The following is a 15,667-nucleotide window of genomic DNA, read 5'->3' as shown; positions in this document are numbered from 1 at the left end:
GGTCACTGTTTTGGGCCACTCGATACACTGCAGAACGTGGTACCCCTGATATGTGAACAGGAGGGGTGGTATCAATATCCTTCGAACATAGAAGCACAGTCTAGTATATACAGTCGCGAAGCTCAATACGTAGTAAATATGCAAACATTATTAGTTGCTCAGGATCGCTAATATCGCCTCATTAGAGGCAATGCAAAATAGTACCGTCACAGTCAATTGTTTCTAGCACCCTCAAAACTCAAGCTTCGTGACTGTATATAGTAGACTGTGGTGATACCCTAGATCGTAGTATATATCATAGACAAATAAATATAGGTATATATGATAATGTTATGATCTAGATCTAGAGTGACACTATTTTTGGGCCGTGTGAAAAAGTGTTTGGGGAAAATGACGATGTAAATTGAGTATATATTATTCTCATAATTGACATCATTGGTCTCTGGCTACATCTAGTGTTTTTTTTACAATTAGCAGAGGGGAATGAATTTTGAATTCTATAATGGAGGTATATTTATGTACTATTGGCGACACTGACTTATCTTCGCATACTTCGCTGCAACGCGACGTCATTGATGCCACCGGACCGGTGAGATTCGGAATACGCTGACTCGTATTGTGAACAGGGCTATAGAGGCTCACAAACAGAACATTACAAACACAGCAGAACACAAAACAGTACACGAATGCACATGGCATACGTCTGCCAATTCCCGCTTTTTACAAGAACCAATCAGATTCACTGATGGCGGCTGATAGAAGAGAGTTGATCTGCTACAGTGCTGGAGCATCAATGACGTCATCGCTGAAATTCGGAACACCATGTGCCATCTAATAACTCAGCGCTGAGATTCGAAATATGAAAAAACCCGCCCTTACACGAACAAATTATCTTATCTAGTAGGGATCATGTATCTTTTAACGTCAGTATATAGGGTTGTCACTGCTAGTAATTTATGAACATTTTTAATACGCCAATACAATTTATAGAAATTTAGTACCTTTCTGGAGACAACAGAGATTTATTATATTTTATCAAATGTTCCCATTTACAAAATCTGTGAATGCAAGGCTGTCTCTCCCCCATACCTCTGCTTTCTGCTGTTACCATGAACAAAAATAAATTGAGGAATAAACTCCAAATCCCCAATGAATTGACTCCTCCTAACAAAGGAAGAGCTAAAACATTCATCTGCCCAAACTGTCATATTTCCAAAGAACTTATTTGCCTTGTCAAATCACTCAAGGATTAGTTGAAGCCCAAGTAGAGAATTTTTTTTTTTTTAGTTGGTTATTTAGCGTATACGAGATTGGTGATAGCGAGATGAGTATTCATCACAGATTACTTGACATTAGCCTTACAATTGGGGAAAACCTCGGTAAAAACCAAACCAGGTAATCAGCCCAAGCAGGAATATAACTTGCATCCAAGCGCAATTCCGGATCGGCAGGCAAGCACCTCAGCTGAATGAACTATGCTGGTGACTCCAACTTGTGAATTTAAATATCTATGAGGATCATTTCAAAGTCATGGCAACTATATTATATCAGCCAATAAAGCTGCAGGAATAGAAATTCACTAATGCAATTGAAGGTCACTGGAATTGCTTTGCAATCATAGAACCGAATTGGGTTTGGATACTGGAGGCAATGGATAAGGGAAATGCAAACCACTTCAATTGCGGAATGAGATCAAAGTCGCATGGACTGAGATCAGGCGAGTAGGGAGGATGTTCCAAGATCTCCCAGCCCCACCACTGCAATGGTTCCTGACAGGAGTTGCGTTATCATGAAGGATTATGGACGTGTCCAAATTGTACGATGCAGATTGGTACATCAGGAATGTATAGTATTGGGCATTGACAGTGTGGCTCATAGTTCAGATGATACTGACGAGCATTTCTGCCACGAAAAACTGCAATTTTCACGTATGACCGCTGTTCAACTTTACTTACATCGATCTTGGAGCACAGTTTCTAGCATACTAACTTTTGCGCGTGCTGTCAACTAGCCACCAATGCACACAGATGCAGTCTGGCAGTGACATCCCGTACAGTGTAAAACAGGTTTTAAATGTACAGTGAGTCACTGAATTATTCGGACATGAAGGGTGTAAGTGCACTAAGGACATTTATCTCTTTACACATAACTTTTGAAAGTGAAAATATAATTATTTACTCTTTTCACATATATACAATCATATCTTAATGAAACATATACGTTAATAGTTATAAACAGAAATAAAATTCACAATAAATTAAAATTTACGTCATTACTTGGTTAACAAAATTATTCGGACACAGAATATCTTTCTAAATAAAATTAGTTCTGTACCTCTATAAAAAAATATAGTCAATACCTGGCTGGCCTCCCTTTCATTTTTATAACTTTTGCTAATCATTCAGACATATTTTGCACTAATTTTCTTGTGTAAACCTTGCACACTTTTCGCCATTCTTTCTGAAGCCTCTCCTTAAGATGTTGTTTTGATTTTACTGGGGGTTTCCTCACTTGTTTTTCCAACCTGGCCCATAAATGTTCAATCACATTCATGTCTGGAGACTGCGGAGGAGGATAGAGTACCTTGGTGCAGTGGTACAGCGACCAGAGTTGTACAATATAGGACGTATGATTGGAGTCACTATCTTGGTAGAATGCGAATCGGTCATGAATCCCCATTTTTTCCGCACTTTGCTGTAGATTATCCTTCAGGGGTTGAAGGTATGAATACTTGTCCATTTTTCCGTCAATGAACACTAGATTGCCAACTCCGCTTGCGGACATACACCCCCATACCATTACACTGCCAACACCATGTTTAACTGTTGCTTACATATTTTGCTCGCTAAACTCTTCATTGGGTCTTCGCCATACTGTAATCTGGCCATCTGATTAGCTGATATTAAATTTACTCTCGTCTGAAAAGATAATTCGATTCCACCAATCCTGACCCTTTTCTAGGTATTCTTTTGCGAACAGTAGTATTTTACGCTTGTTCATTTTGTTGATGTAGGGCTTGTTTCTTGCCACACATTCATTAAAATTGTTTCTCCTGAAAACTTTTCTAACAGTCTCGGAATGGACTTGTTTCCCAATTCTTCATTGACCTCAGAAGCAATTCTTGGAGCACTTAATCTAGGATTTTTTTACCTTCCGTACTATTATAGCTTCTTCTCGCATGGAAAATGTCCTTGGACGTCCTGAGTGAGGATACGATTCAAGTCTGTCTTCATCTCTGAATATCTCTGAACAATAATCCTCCACTGCGTTCTTCTTCATCTGTAGTATATCGGCTATATATCGGTAGGATTTCTCCTTGCATGGTGGAAGACTACTGACTGACGCTGCTCGAACATACTGTCTTTTTCTCTACGCCCCATTTGTTTCTGTTCACTACACAATACTGAGCTACTGAAGGCACACACTGTTACTGATTGTTCGTGTATCTGACTACATTATTCTATAGACTGCAGACAACTTACTTGTGGTCTCTGATTGGTGTCCGAAAACTTATGTTGATGTCACATTATGACGTATATGGGTTCGAACCCCACTACTGCTTCCTAATCAAAGTAAAAATATACATTAAACCCATTGTGTATAATCTTTGAAAAGTAAACTTTCCAACAGTTCACTTAAAATTCTTTATTAATACTTTTTAGACATGTGACCGTATTATTTAGTAATAATTGGGCATTGTCCGAATAATTTAGTGATTCACTGTATATACTGAACTAACCACATTTTCAGTTATTCGGAAGATATAACATAGTTGCCATGACTTATGAAATGACCTTCATATATATATAAAAATTATATTCAAGTTCAAAGTGACAAATTTTGTTAATATTCTTTCAAGTCTAAATTAAAATTAAATTATTGTACTATATAACTCAACAAAAGTGAATACTATGAAATGATTGCAATGTAGTGCAAAATGAAATGATATACTCGAAATTGGAAACTTTACAATAAAATTGAAGACTGGACATAAAAAAGGCTGTAGGTACCAATACCTTTGAAAATTTGTCCCCCCCCCCCCCCCCAAAGTCTATGTCCCTGGCTCAATCCACTGAGAAAAATTATGTCCCATTGTAATTTTATTTAGGCCCTAGCTTCTCCTGTAGATGTGCAAGATGTATATTACATTATTAGTTGCATAAAAAAAGCCTTGTTTTCTACGGTTTGTCTCTTTGACACTTACAGCCTTTTTTATGTCCATTCCTCAATTGGCATTATATTCTTGATAACTGTTTCTGAACAAGGGGGATGTTTTTTTCTAAATAAATGGGAAAGGTTTACCAAATTCACAACTGTTTGGACAAAAGTGTATTAAAGTCGAAGATCTATGTCCTTACTAAGATGCTGTAACCCAAGCAAAAGCTTCGATGACTGAAGAAAGAAGAGGCAGGATCAAGGTCCTGCAGAGGTTATTGGCATGACAGAAATGTTGTTAGCATTCTGTCTATGAAGCACAGCATTCAGAAAAGAAACAACGAAAAGGAAGGAACAGTAATGAAACTGAAGGGCGTAATAGACTATAGAAATGTTTTCTTCTATATAATTGGTATGGTATTTTTCAATACAAACGTAACTGTTTGTAAGACTAAAATAATTGATTAAATGGCGATCTTACTCGTGTTAATTGTGTAAGCATGTGCGGCTTACAGCTGTTTCAGTGCATCTTCACACCATCCTCAGAGCCTACTAGATCTTGGTGTCATCTCGAACTTCGCTGCCTGTTGTGTGGGTGCGTTCGATTGTTGAAAAGTGTTGAAATGTGGTGTCAGATGACACCGAGATCTAGTAGGCTCTGAGGATGGTGTGAAGAAGCACCGAAACAGCTGTAAGCCGCACATGGTTACACAATTAACACGAGTAAGATCGCCATTTAATCAATTATTTATATCCAAGTGTTAAAAGTAGTGTACGAAAGATTCAACATGTTTGTAAGACATTGAAGGGAAGCAAACCCAGGAAAAAAAGAAACTATACAAAATTTCGACTGAACCTGGCAGAAGACTTTAGAGGGGGATTAACCTTGCCTAACTACAATGTTCGTGGAAGGGAGACTGATGATATATGCCGACAAGATTACAAGCAAAGTGTTACACTCATTTCCCCTGTAGGCCTATGCTATCCACTGAAAATAAGAAAAAACCAGTGAGAACCTGCAAAGTTTCTAAATCTCACAAGAAGCAAAGCGAAATGTGGGATTGCAAGCAATGTTTGGTGCCAGATTACTTCAATGCCACCACACTATTCAAATTTATTAACCCTATTACGAGTCTCTCATACAATTGTGTTTTATGTGGAAAGGACGTAATCATGGATAAGCACCACCTGGAAAATTGCGAAGCTTTGCCTGCTCATCTCAACATCACAGAAAAATACTGGACTGCAAGACAACTGATGGCTTCATTGCCATGATACCAGAACATTGGCTACCAACGACGCAACCTACATTATGAATGAGTATATCACAACTATTATAAAACACCCATGTTTATTGTCAACAACCTCTACCAGCATTTAAATGCCAACTTCCTGCAACACTACAAACATAAATTGATGCAGGGGATGTAAATATGGATTCCAGGCACTGAACACGTCCTTTTGAATATTACTGGAAGGGGTTAAAAACAGTAGCAACAAGCAAAACTTTAGAACACTGTTAATGAAGAAAATTAGTTAAAGACAAGTTAAGCTTATGGACTTAATCTATACTAATAATAAATCTGTAGCCAAAATTTTTCTGGTAATTTTCGATTTTCCAAAAATAATTGGTGTTAACATGTATAATCAATCATCCTGAAACTAAAAATCGCTTTCCTAAAAATTTTGTTTGTATGTCTGTTACCTTTTCAGGCGATAATGGCTGAACGGATTTCGATGAAAATTGGAATATAAATTAAGTTCATTGTAAGTTAGATTTTAGGCTAAGCTTATATGGCATTCAAATTATTTTATTTAAAAGGTGGGTTATAAGGGGGTCTGAATTAAATAAACCGAAATATCTCGCTTATTACTGATTTTTATGAAAAATGTTGCATAACAAAAGTTTCTTTAAACATGACTTCCGATATATTTCATTCCAAGCAAAATTTTGATGGGACCAAATTGCACCACAAACAGATGTTCTCTGAACCAAATGATCATATTTTAATTATTTGCATGTAATAACGATTAAGAAACATGTTAAAGGAATTATCATTGCACTAAATGAGTGTCTCTGGACCAAAATGATAGCATTTTAATTATTTAAATGCAATTTAAATTAAGTGACATATTAAACGATTTATCCTTCTATCAAACACGAATGTTCCCTGGACCAGATGTCCTATTTTAATTATGTAATTACTTTATATTTATTTCTAACAGGTGCAGCGGAGCGCACGGGTACAGCTAGTATAGTATAATCCATTTAAGGTGATGAACAGAATACGTTGTGAATCGGATCCTCTATTTCAGGTTTACTGTAAACAGGTTAAACATGTGATTTGCAACAAATAAAGTGTAGTATGATGAACATCTGAAGGAACGCAAATTTGGTTCAAATGAGTTTCCAATAAAATGTGGACTTAACACGTTTTGATTCAGAGGTTCTGATATTGAGACAAAAATTCAAATGGACAATTGATATTTAAATAAATTATTTATTTATTCAAGAGGAATTTATGCAAGATAAAAATGGTAATAAGAAAAAAAGAATGAGAGAAGAAAGTTTACAGACATCTTTAGAATAAAGCTAGAAATGGTTTGTGAAAAGGATGGACGATGACAGATTAACTCCCCCCCCCCCTCCAAAAAAAAAGAGCTGGAAATGATTGAGGAAAGAGAACAAGAGGAAGACAGGCTGGACCAAGTTACGAGGGATATCGAAAGAGGAGAAGAATGGCATGAAGTAAACGGAACTCAACTTTGGAAGGATAGGGAAAAATGGAGACTCTTACAAAAAACTCGACCCTCGAAAGAGGACACGAGCTAGAAGAAGATTTATTTCATTAAATACATAGTGCATTTACAGACATCTATTCATGCAAATTGCACAGGTATCAATATATATTTACATTTATCTACAATTTGTAACTTATTGTTCAATAATCACAATATTGTGGAAGTTGTGCATAAGACAAACATATTAAATAAGTAAGACTTTCTTCCCTATATATAAAATAGTTATAAGGCATACGGACTCAATGTTTTTTGTCCTTTCAAGGTAACTGCTCCAAGTTACACAAATGCAAGCAGAGCAACGTTTAATAAATTTAAATCAAACTCTATTTTATTTATTCTTGAATTGTCTCTCATTGAGATCAAGATGAATGATATGTTATTTACGTGTGTATGTAAAATCACTTTTGTTTTACTTGCTATTAGTGCATTACTTATCTTATGATATGTAGATGTAGCTTTACACATCGCAACTAAGGAAAATTACTGAATTTCACATATCGCTGACTTCGAAGCTGTGGATGCCAAATGACTAGTACCAGGGGAATGTGCATCTGCGACCGCTGCTGTCACAGGCGCATGGAGGATTTCTGCCTGCATGACTGGCTGCTGCTCCTCTTGCTCAGCCCGACTCAGCTTCAGTCCAAGCATGTCTGCTACAATCTTTTGGAAACAAAGAGCCACCTGCAAATAAAATGAATGTCATTATAATTTATTATTACTTACTTATCATAGCGTTTAAGGAATCCGGAGGTTCATTCCCGCCCTCACATAAGCCTGCAATCGTTCCTATCCTGAGCAAGATTAATCCAGTCTCTATCAACATATTCCACTTCCCTCAAATCCATTTTAATATTATCCTCCCATCTACGTCTCGACCTTCCCAAAGATCTTTTTCCCTCCAGCCTCCCAACTAACACTCTATATGCATTTCTGGATTCGCCCATACGTGCCCATCTCAAACATCTGGATTTAATGTTTCTAACTATGTCAGATGAAGAATAAAATGTGTACAGTTCTACGTTGTGTAACTTTCTCCATTCTCCTGTAACTTCATCCCTCTTAACCCCAAATATTTTCCTAAGCAGGAACTCAAAATGGATCCTATAGTTAATTTTGTTCAACAATATCGACTTCAGTGGAAAAAACGTGTCGAAAGGATGGATCGCACTAGATGGCCTAAACAGATTCTTACTTATGTACCAAGAGGAAAGAGGAAATTGGGAAGACCACGAAAGCACTGGCATGAGACCGTAACAGATCCTGTAGGGTCTAATACATGAGGGATATGATGATTTTCCTAAGCACCTTATTCTCAAACACCCTTAATCTCTGTTGCTCTCTCAAATTGAGAGTGTAAGTTTCACAACCATAAAGAACAACCGGTAATATAACTGTTTTATAAATTCTAACTTTCAGATTTTTTGAGAGCAGACGGATGACAAAAGCTTCTCAACTGAATAATAACATGTATTTCCCATATTTACTCTGTGTTTAATTTCTTCCCGAGTGTCATTTATACAGCGTGTTAAAAAAAAGTATCAAATATTTTAGGAGGTGATAGCATGCATCAAAACAAGAAAATGTCTAATAAACATGGGTCCTACAACACATACATCCTGAGATCTGACCACTTGTTCATCGAAAGTGCTCAATGTGATGATGGTGCAATGTAGTTGCGGAGCCCAGGCCATATACTGTGTGTGTTTTATGCAATGCAACATCATCCGTGTAATCGGTGCTTTTACAATTTTGAGCATACCTGTTTTAGAGAATAAAATATAAGTCCGTTATTAGATGTTTGTAAAATTTCAGTGCCGAAGCCAATACTTCGCTGTTTCATTTCCCTTTATATCAGAATGGGAAGAAATCCACTGTAAACTAATTTTTCTTTGTAGTTCAGTTAGGTAATAGATCATGTTCATTGCTTTATGTGAGAGTGGTAGTTGAAGGCTGAATGGTTGCTTTCTCGTAGATATTGTGGCTCAGTTATGTGATGCCATTTGTTGATTCAACATGCAGGCTCAAGGTCCGATGAAGTCCAGAAAGAGCGCATTCTCATCCCCAAGAGCCTATTACACCTCCTCAGACTGATGCAACCTGTATGTTGTTGTTTAGTCAACTGTCCGATGACAGGTCTGAACCTCACAAGTGATACCAAAAAGCACCAGGCAACTAGGCCAGGAGATAATGGGGTAGAGTAGGGTGGCCAGTATAGCCTTGTTACATTAATCATGAATCAAACTTCAGATGCATACAAACAATTGTTATAAAGATACGTATCAGCCAGAACCTCAATCGGAGGATGCAACTTGTATGTCAGTTACAATTCCACATTCAGCTGCACCATTTTCGATACATATTACTGAAATGGAGATTGGAGAGTAACAGTGGAATGATGAAGGAAAATAACAGAAGCCCGAAAAAAAAAAAAAAGCCTTAACTTTGTCCACCACAAATACAACTTCGTCTTCACAAGGGTTTGGACCCAGGTTCACAGTCATTGTAAGTCAGTGCTCTTCCAACTCAGCTAACATGGCGGCTCTGTAGATGCCTAAAAATGTGGAAATATTCCTGTCCTCTACAAACAGGCTGAAAGTTTAGAGGAAAATAAATACTGAGTGTTTGTTTACAATTTGAAATGCCAGCGAGATTTGTGCTGTCACTGAACATCACAGCTGCTGGCACTTCCAAGTTCTCACACTCAGCACAAGTGATATTCAGTGTTGTGCAGTCCACCACAGTGACTAGGTTTACGTTTCTTGTTTTTAATGTAGTGCACACAATCCAAAACACTGGGATGCAAAGCTATGCATCAGCAAGTAAAAAAGACCCATTAAAGCAGACGCTTGTACAATTCTTATTATGCCTCATTTCGATTATTGTGACGCTTTATTCAGTGATCTCAGGGTGGATTTATCCCAGAAACTGCAACGTGTTCATAATGCGTGTGTTCGTTTCATTTGTAATGTCTGCTACTACGATCACATTTCGCCTTCTTTCGATAAATTATTGTGGCTCAGGTTAAATGAGAGGAGAAAGTTACATTCCCTTCCTCTCTTATACCGAATTTTGCACACCTCTACTCCCTCTTACTTATCTGTCCGATTCCATAGTCTTTCTCAGTATCATAACTTAAATACTCTGCCACAATATGATAACACGTTAGAAATACCACTCCATACATCATCTCTTTATTCTTCATCTTTCACTGTTGCTACTTCTCGTCACTGGAATTCTCTGCCGCCTGAAGTCAAGGGCTGCCGAACTTTAATTTCCTTTAAATGTAAATTAGAAAAATATCTTAATGATGAGTTGCCAGACCTAACGCATTGCAAATATTTAATGGAATGTGTTCCACTGTATTTATTTATTTTTTTGTTTCTTATTTTTATTGTGTAATCATGTAAATCGTATGTATTTATCACTTAACGCCAATATGTATCCCACTGTGTTGTTTTTTTATTATTAATCTATTTTTTGTGTACATTTTATTCAATTGTCGGTTTCTGGTTTAATTATGTAAATCCTACTTAATTGTAATCTAATACTAATATGTATACTAATGTGTTTATTTAATTCTAACAACATTAATATGTATTTCACTGTTTATTTTTATTTTATGAGGTAAATTTTTATGTAACTACCTCTTTTGATCTCATTATGTACCTAAATTGTATCAGTATGTAATTACTTAATTCTGACCCAGTTTTATGTTCAACTATGTAAGCAAGTCTTAATCCTGGTTGGGTGTACGAGAAGGCCTCACGGCCTTAACTCTGCCAGGTTAAATAAAGTCATTATTATTATTATTATTATTATTATTATTATTATTATACATAAAAGGGAGAATATAACAGTATAGCCTTGCTAATTATTTAAGAGGGTTTAAGGTGTTCAGTCTGAACAGAACATCGTAAAAGCTAGGTAATTTCTTGTTGGTGGAATAAAAAGAAAAAAAATTTCTCATCATAAATTATATATTGTACCCAGAATTTCACCATTTCCTTATTCCCATATGGTTGCTCATCATCCTTACCATCTCTCCAGTGCGAGCTGACACAAGATGAGATGCTAATCCATTTTCTTGAGAGAACTTATGCTGCCGTTCAGGACGAACTTTTCTTTGATGCTCTAAGTCACCTGAAAGATTGAATATAAATATTAATTAAAGTAACGCACAGAAGTAAGTAATGTCCCATGTCCTAAGAATGAAGTCCTATAAAATGATAAAGTTTCAACCAATAGGAAGAAGAAACATCGGACATCCAAGAAAATGATGAATTCACCAAGATATTTGATATACTATAAGTCACCTGAAAGATTGAATAGGCTATATAAGATTATTCAAAAATATGTTCCCATTTTGAAATGGTAATAAGTTTGTCAAAATTTTAGATTCTACAAAAATAAGAACACCAATTTGTTCGTAAAGAAATGGGATTTTATTAAAACCCGAACAAATTAAATATGACCACCACCGTGTTGTTCAATTTTCTTCTATGCTATAAATGGCATTAGTAAGCACATTCCTAGGGATGTTTTCAATGACATCCGATATTGACTGTTTCAGTTCCTCACGTGTAGCAGGTCTACTAAGAAATACCTTTTCTTTTAGATAACCTCATAACCAGTAGTCAGCTGGATTTATGTCTGGTGATCTAGAAGGCCAACTGTTCGGAAAATGCCTACTAATTACATGATCACAAATGTGTTGTGCAATAGTGTTTTTACATTATTGTGTATGTGAGGTGGAGTGCTGTCTTGCATGAAAACAATGTTTTCGATTTCATGATTCTGTAACGCTGGTATTGCAAAGTCTTGCAACATTTGAAAATATCGCTGCCCGGTTACCGTCACTGTTTTTGTTTGTCCATTTTCAATTTCTTCATAGAAATACGGTCCTATTATGAAATGTGACGTAAAACCACACCAGACAGTAACTTTGATATCATGTAATCCTTGCTATATAATTGTGTTCGGGTTATCTTCTGCCCATCTCCTGCAATTATGAGTGTTAACACCTCCGTTCAATTCGAAATGTGCCTCATCTGTCCTGCAGGAAACCATAACAGACCACTAGGCCTATTACTTGACAGAGAGATGATGTTGATGATTTAAGGACTTTGATAAAATATCCAAATGCCGTACCAAAATCATTTACTCAAGTTGATTTTTAGTGCACAGAACAAATAAAGTGAATTTCATGCAGTGGAGGAAGGTGCGAAATATTAAGATGTTACTTTCTGGCAATCTCCTTAAGCATGGCAAAAACTTACATTTATTTGCAACAACTGTTATCAGTGGTTGTGGTTCCTGAGAAACTACCACTCTGCGTATGGTATCCAGCCATTCCTCTAAAGAATCAAAACTTATGGGATTTGTGATATCATAAACCAATAAAACGACCTGTGGCAAAAAGATTAAACTAGTTATAATAAAGGCTACAATTTAACATATTATTTTCATTCTTACGTGAACTTACATAACCATAAAACATTGTGTTAAAGATTGAATATCAGTGTTTTCTATTCAAACATCAATGATATATAGGAGTCAATAATGGAAAATAACTTTGTCAATATTATAAAAAAGACTCTAGCTTTGAAGATCCATAGGATGCCTTGGAGAGGATGGTCGACAGTTCTAAAGCACTTATTATAAGGAAAGCCAATAAATCACATCTGTAATATATAAGTCGTGAGATTTTATTCCCGAACTCTGATGCACAGAATTATTACTAAGCAGATTGTTATTTGCCCACATCACTTTTTGAACAGTGCTGTACTAATTATAAGTGAAACCTTTCTTTCTACATTACAAAATATCCAGGATACATTGAAGAAACAGAAGGGGATATTTTTATCAAATTTGTGATCTTTTTTTCTTCCACAAGCCATTGCTACATAATGCTTTTTCCTTAATAAATTATAGCTACGCACGCACACACACACACACACACACATAGAATAAATGTTGCATATTCTTGTAGAAATAGAAAAATACAAGGGTTGGATAAAAAGTTATGGCAACACTGCTGTCACGTGACGATGGTGCATTCGAGAGCTGCCAGCTGTGTGGACATGAACAAGGACTGTTAGATGAGTTAGTGCAGCCAGCGGCGACAGTACTCTGTCAATCTACTGCAGTGTGTAAAACGATGACTTTCATGGGGATAGTGCGAGCTCCCTAAGATCATGTTTACAAAACTCGAGCAATGTTCCTTCAACAAAATTGATGTGGCACGAGGTCGTAGTGCACAAGAATGTTTTCAGGGACTGTGTGAAGCACCACCACTTTCGTCCAGTGCTCAGGAGAAAACGACGACACTTGGTGGTACAGAACCCCATCATTCTTCATGACAATGCAAGGAGTCACACCACTGCTGCTGTCAAGGACCTCTTGCGCCGTTGACAATGGAAGATTCTGTAACATCCACCGTAGTCACCCAATATGAGTCCATGCGATTATGATCTCTTTGCCAAAATGAAAGAACCACTGTGAGGGACCCGGTACAATACCAGAGATGAACTTCTCTGTGCTATAGAGCAGTCAGTACGGAACATCAACAAAGATAGATGCGCTGATGGTGTACGACGCCTTCCAAACATTTGCAAAAGATGATAAATAAAGGGGGGGTGACTATATTGAAGGTTCGTAAATGTTGTACTCTTGTGAATAAAGCCATGTCAGAATTATCGAACTGTTGCCATTACTTTTTATCCAACCTTTTGTATATGTAGGCCTACACACAAAATATGTTTGTATGCAAATATGATTTTTATGTAGCCTATAATCTAATTCATATATGCTCTTATATGTAGCCTATAATCTAATTCACATATAATAATCAACTTTACTTTCTAAATTGAATTACATACATAGGCCTATATACATTTTCAAATATGTACTCACATCTGCTCCATATATGTATTTATCTAACATGTTTCCTTCAATAGATTTTCCTCCAACATCCCATATCTGTAATGTAATATTGCCTGCCCCCGAAATAGCTGTTCTCTTTAAAAAGAAGTCAACACCTGCAGTTGGAAAATACTGGCGTGTAAATTCATCATGACAGTAACGAGAAGCCAAACATGTCTGAAAAGGCATAAAATATATGGTAAAGACATTTTAAGTATACATGAGTAATATTTTAAATATAAGTTATATTGGCCCCATTAAAATACCATTACCTTCACCGCACAACCATCAATGCTGCAACGCAGTAAAAAAAAAGTCTCCTATTGTAGCCAATGAGAATTTCCTTCCATGTGGTCTACCAACATTATTTCTAAACTTTCATTTCACACATAATGGCATCGTAAAACTATGTGTGAATAAAAACTAATATTTTTCCTGGACCAAGAGTACAGACCCAAAAAAAAAAAAATTTGGGCCACCTGAATTTTCTAAGATCCAGATACTGTATAACATACTGCGCATGTACTGACAAGCAAATACTCTCATGGGGCGGATAAAAAAAAAGTTAACTTTTTTCTTCCACTATGTTAATAATGTCAAAACAAGTGCCTATATAAATTTTGGCCACTCGAGCACAATTACGAAAGCCATCAAGAACGTAAGTTTTCCTGGGGCTGTTTACAGAAAGAAAACACAATTCCATGAAAAGATTTATTGGAACAGATACAGCAATTGTTGAGCTATTTTTCAACATATTCCCCACCGGAATTGGGACATTTGTCATACCTACTATGGGATCAACATTTGCATCTCTATGTCGTAGAAGTCTGCTGTCTGGGATCGGAACTAGTGCGTGTAACAGCTGTCTGCATCTCTCTGTTGATCCCACAGTATGACAAATGTTTCAATTTCGGTAGGGAATATATTGAAAAATAGCTCAACAATTGTTGTATCTGTTCCAATAAATACTCCCATGAAATTGTGTTTTTTTTCTGTAAACGGCCCCAGAGAAACTTACTTTCTGGACAGCCCTCGTAATTGCGCTCGAGTGACCAACATTTGTATAGACACTTGTTTTGACATTATTAACATGGTGGAAGAAAGAAAAATAATTCTTTTTTTTTTTTATCTGCACCCATGAGCACATTTGCTTGTGAGCATGTGCAGTATAACTTTGAAAATTCAGGTATCCCAAATTTTGTTTCTGGCTCTGTACAATATCATTATGTGTGGATGAAGACGAGTATTTACCCTGGATCAAAGTACAGAAGGTCGAGAACTGTAAGAAGGTTAGGGTGGATTAATTGCGGCGATAGTTAAGTGCAGAACGCATTTCCCTACATGAACCATACTACCTTAATTTGCGGTGAAGGTAAAGTAGCGTTACCGTAGGCCCTAATACGACTACCATATATCACTTACATTACAATCTTTACTTAACAAAACACATGTTCCGACTATTTACCTTCCCACTGCATGCTTCACCTACAATTACAATCTTGAGTTGTTTTTCCACTGCCTCATCCTCTGAATCCGACATTATACTGTTAAACTATATGCACGCCTATAAAAATCTGTACTTCTTTCGGAAAAAGTCTTTCGCGTTCATTTTTTAAATAAAGTTGTTTACAAACTTTGTAGAATTGTTAGCCATTTCTTATTAATATCCAAGGTAATCGATCGAAGATATAACACTTCTAACGACGAAGAAAATACATATCAAGTTCTTAGGAAAAGGCAAAAGGCACTATAAAAACATTTGCATTATTCCTCTTCACACCAACAACAA

At 36.5% G+C, this 15,667-nt stretch overlaps 1 protein-coding gene across 1 annotated transcript; it reads right to left on the bottom strand.

Moving 5' to 3' along the window:
* Window positions 1-6,959: 6,959 nt before the first annotated feature.
* Window positions 6,960-15,663, bottom strand: LOC138697584 (ras-related protein Rab-28-like). The gene is made up of 5 exons (XM_069822952.1): window positions 15,344-15,663; window positions 13,870-14,055; window positions 12,234-12,363; window positions 10,994-11,097; window positions 6,960-7,638 (listed from the first exon to the last, which is right to left on the bottom strand). The coding sequence occupies exons 1-5, from the start codon at window positions 15,416-15,418 to the stop codon at window positions 7,438-7,440; spliced, it is 696 nt and encodes a 231-aa protein (XP_069679053.1). The 5' UTR covers window positions 15,419-15,663; the 3' UTR covers window positions 6,960-7,437.
* Between the last annotated feature and the right edge of the window lie 4 nt (window positions 15,664-15,667).

Source organism: Periplaneta americana, chromosome 4 (assembly GCF_040183065.1).
Source record: "Periplaneta americana isolate PAMFEO1 chromosome 4, P.americana_PAMFEO1_priV1, whole genome shotgun sequence".
Classification (NCBI taxonomy): domain Eukaryota; kingdom Metazoa; phylum Arthropoda; class Insecta; order Blattodea; family Blattidae; genus Periplaneta; species Periplaneta americana.
The sequence above is the reverse complement of the archived record's forward strand: the minus strand, read 5'-3'. Positions and strand labels throughout refer to the sequence as shown.

What these genes read in the sequence shown, in the direction of transcription:
- LOC138697584 (XM_069822952.1), bottom strand. Translation starts at nt 15,418, where the DNA reads ATGTCGGATTCAGAGGATGAGGCAGTGGAAAAACAACTCAAGATTGTA. An exon ending in GTGAAGCATGCAGTGGGAAG is followed by an intron (nt 14,056 to 15,343) that starts GTAAATAGTCGG and finishes ATGCCTTTTCAG; the next exon opens with ACATGTTTGGCTTCTCGTTA. An exon ending in AACAGTTGTTGCAAATAAAT is followed by an intron (nt 11,098 to 12,233) that starts GTAAGTTTTTGC and finishes TCAATCTTTCAG; the next exon opens with GTGACTTAGAGCATCAAAGA.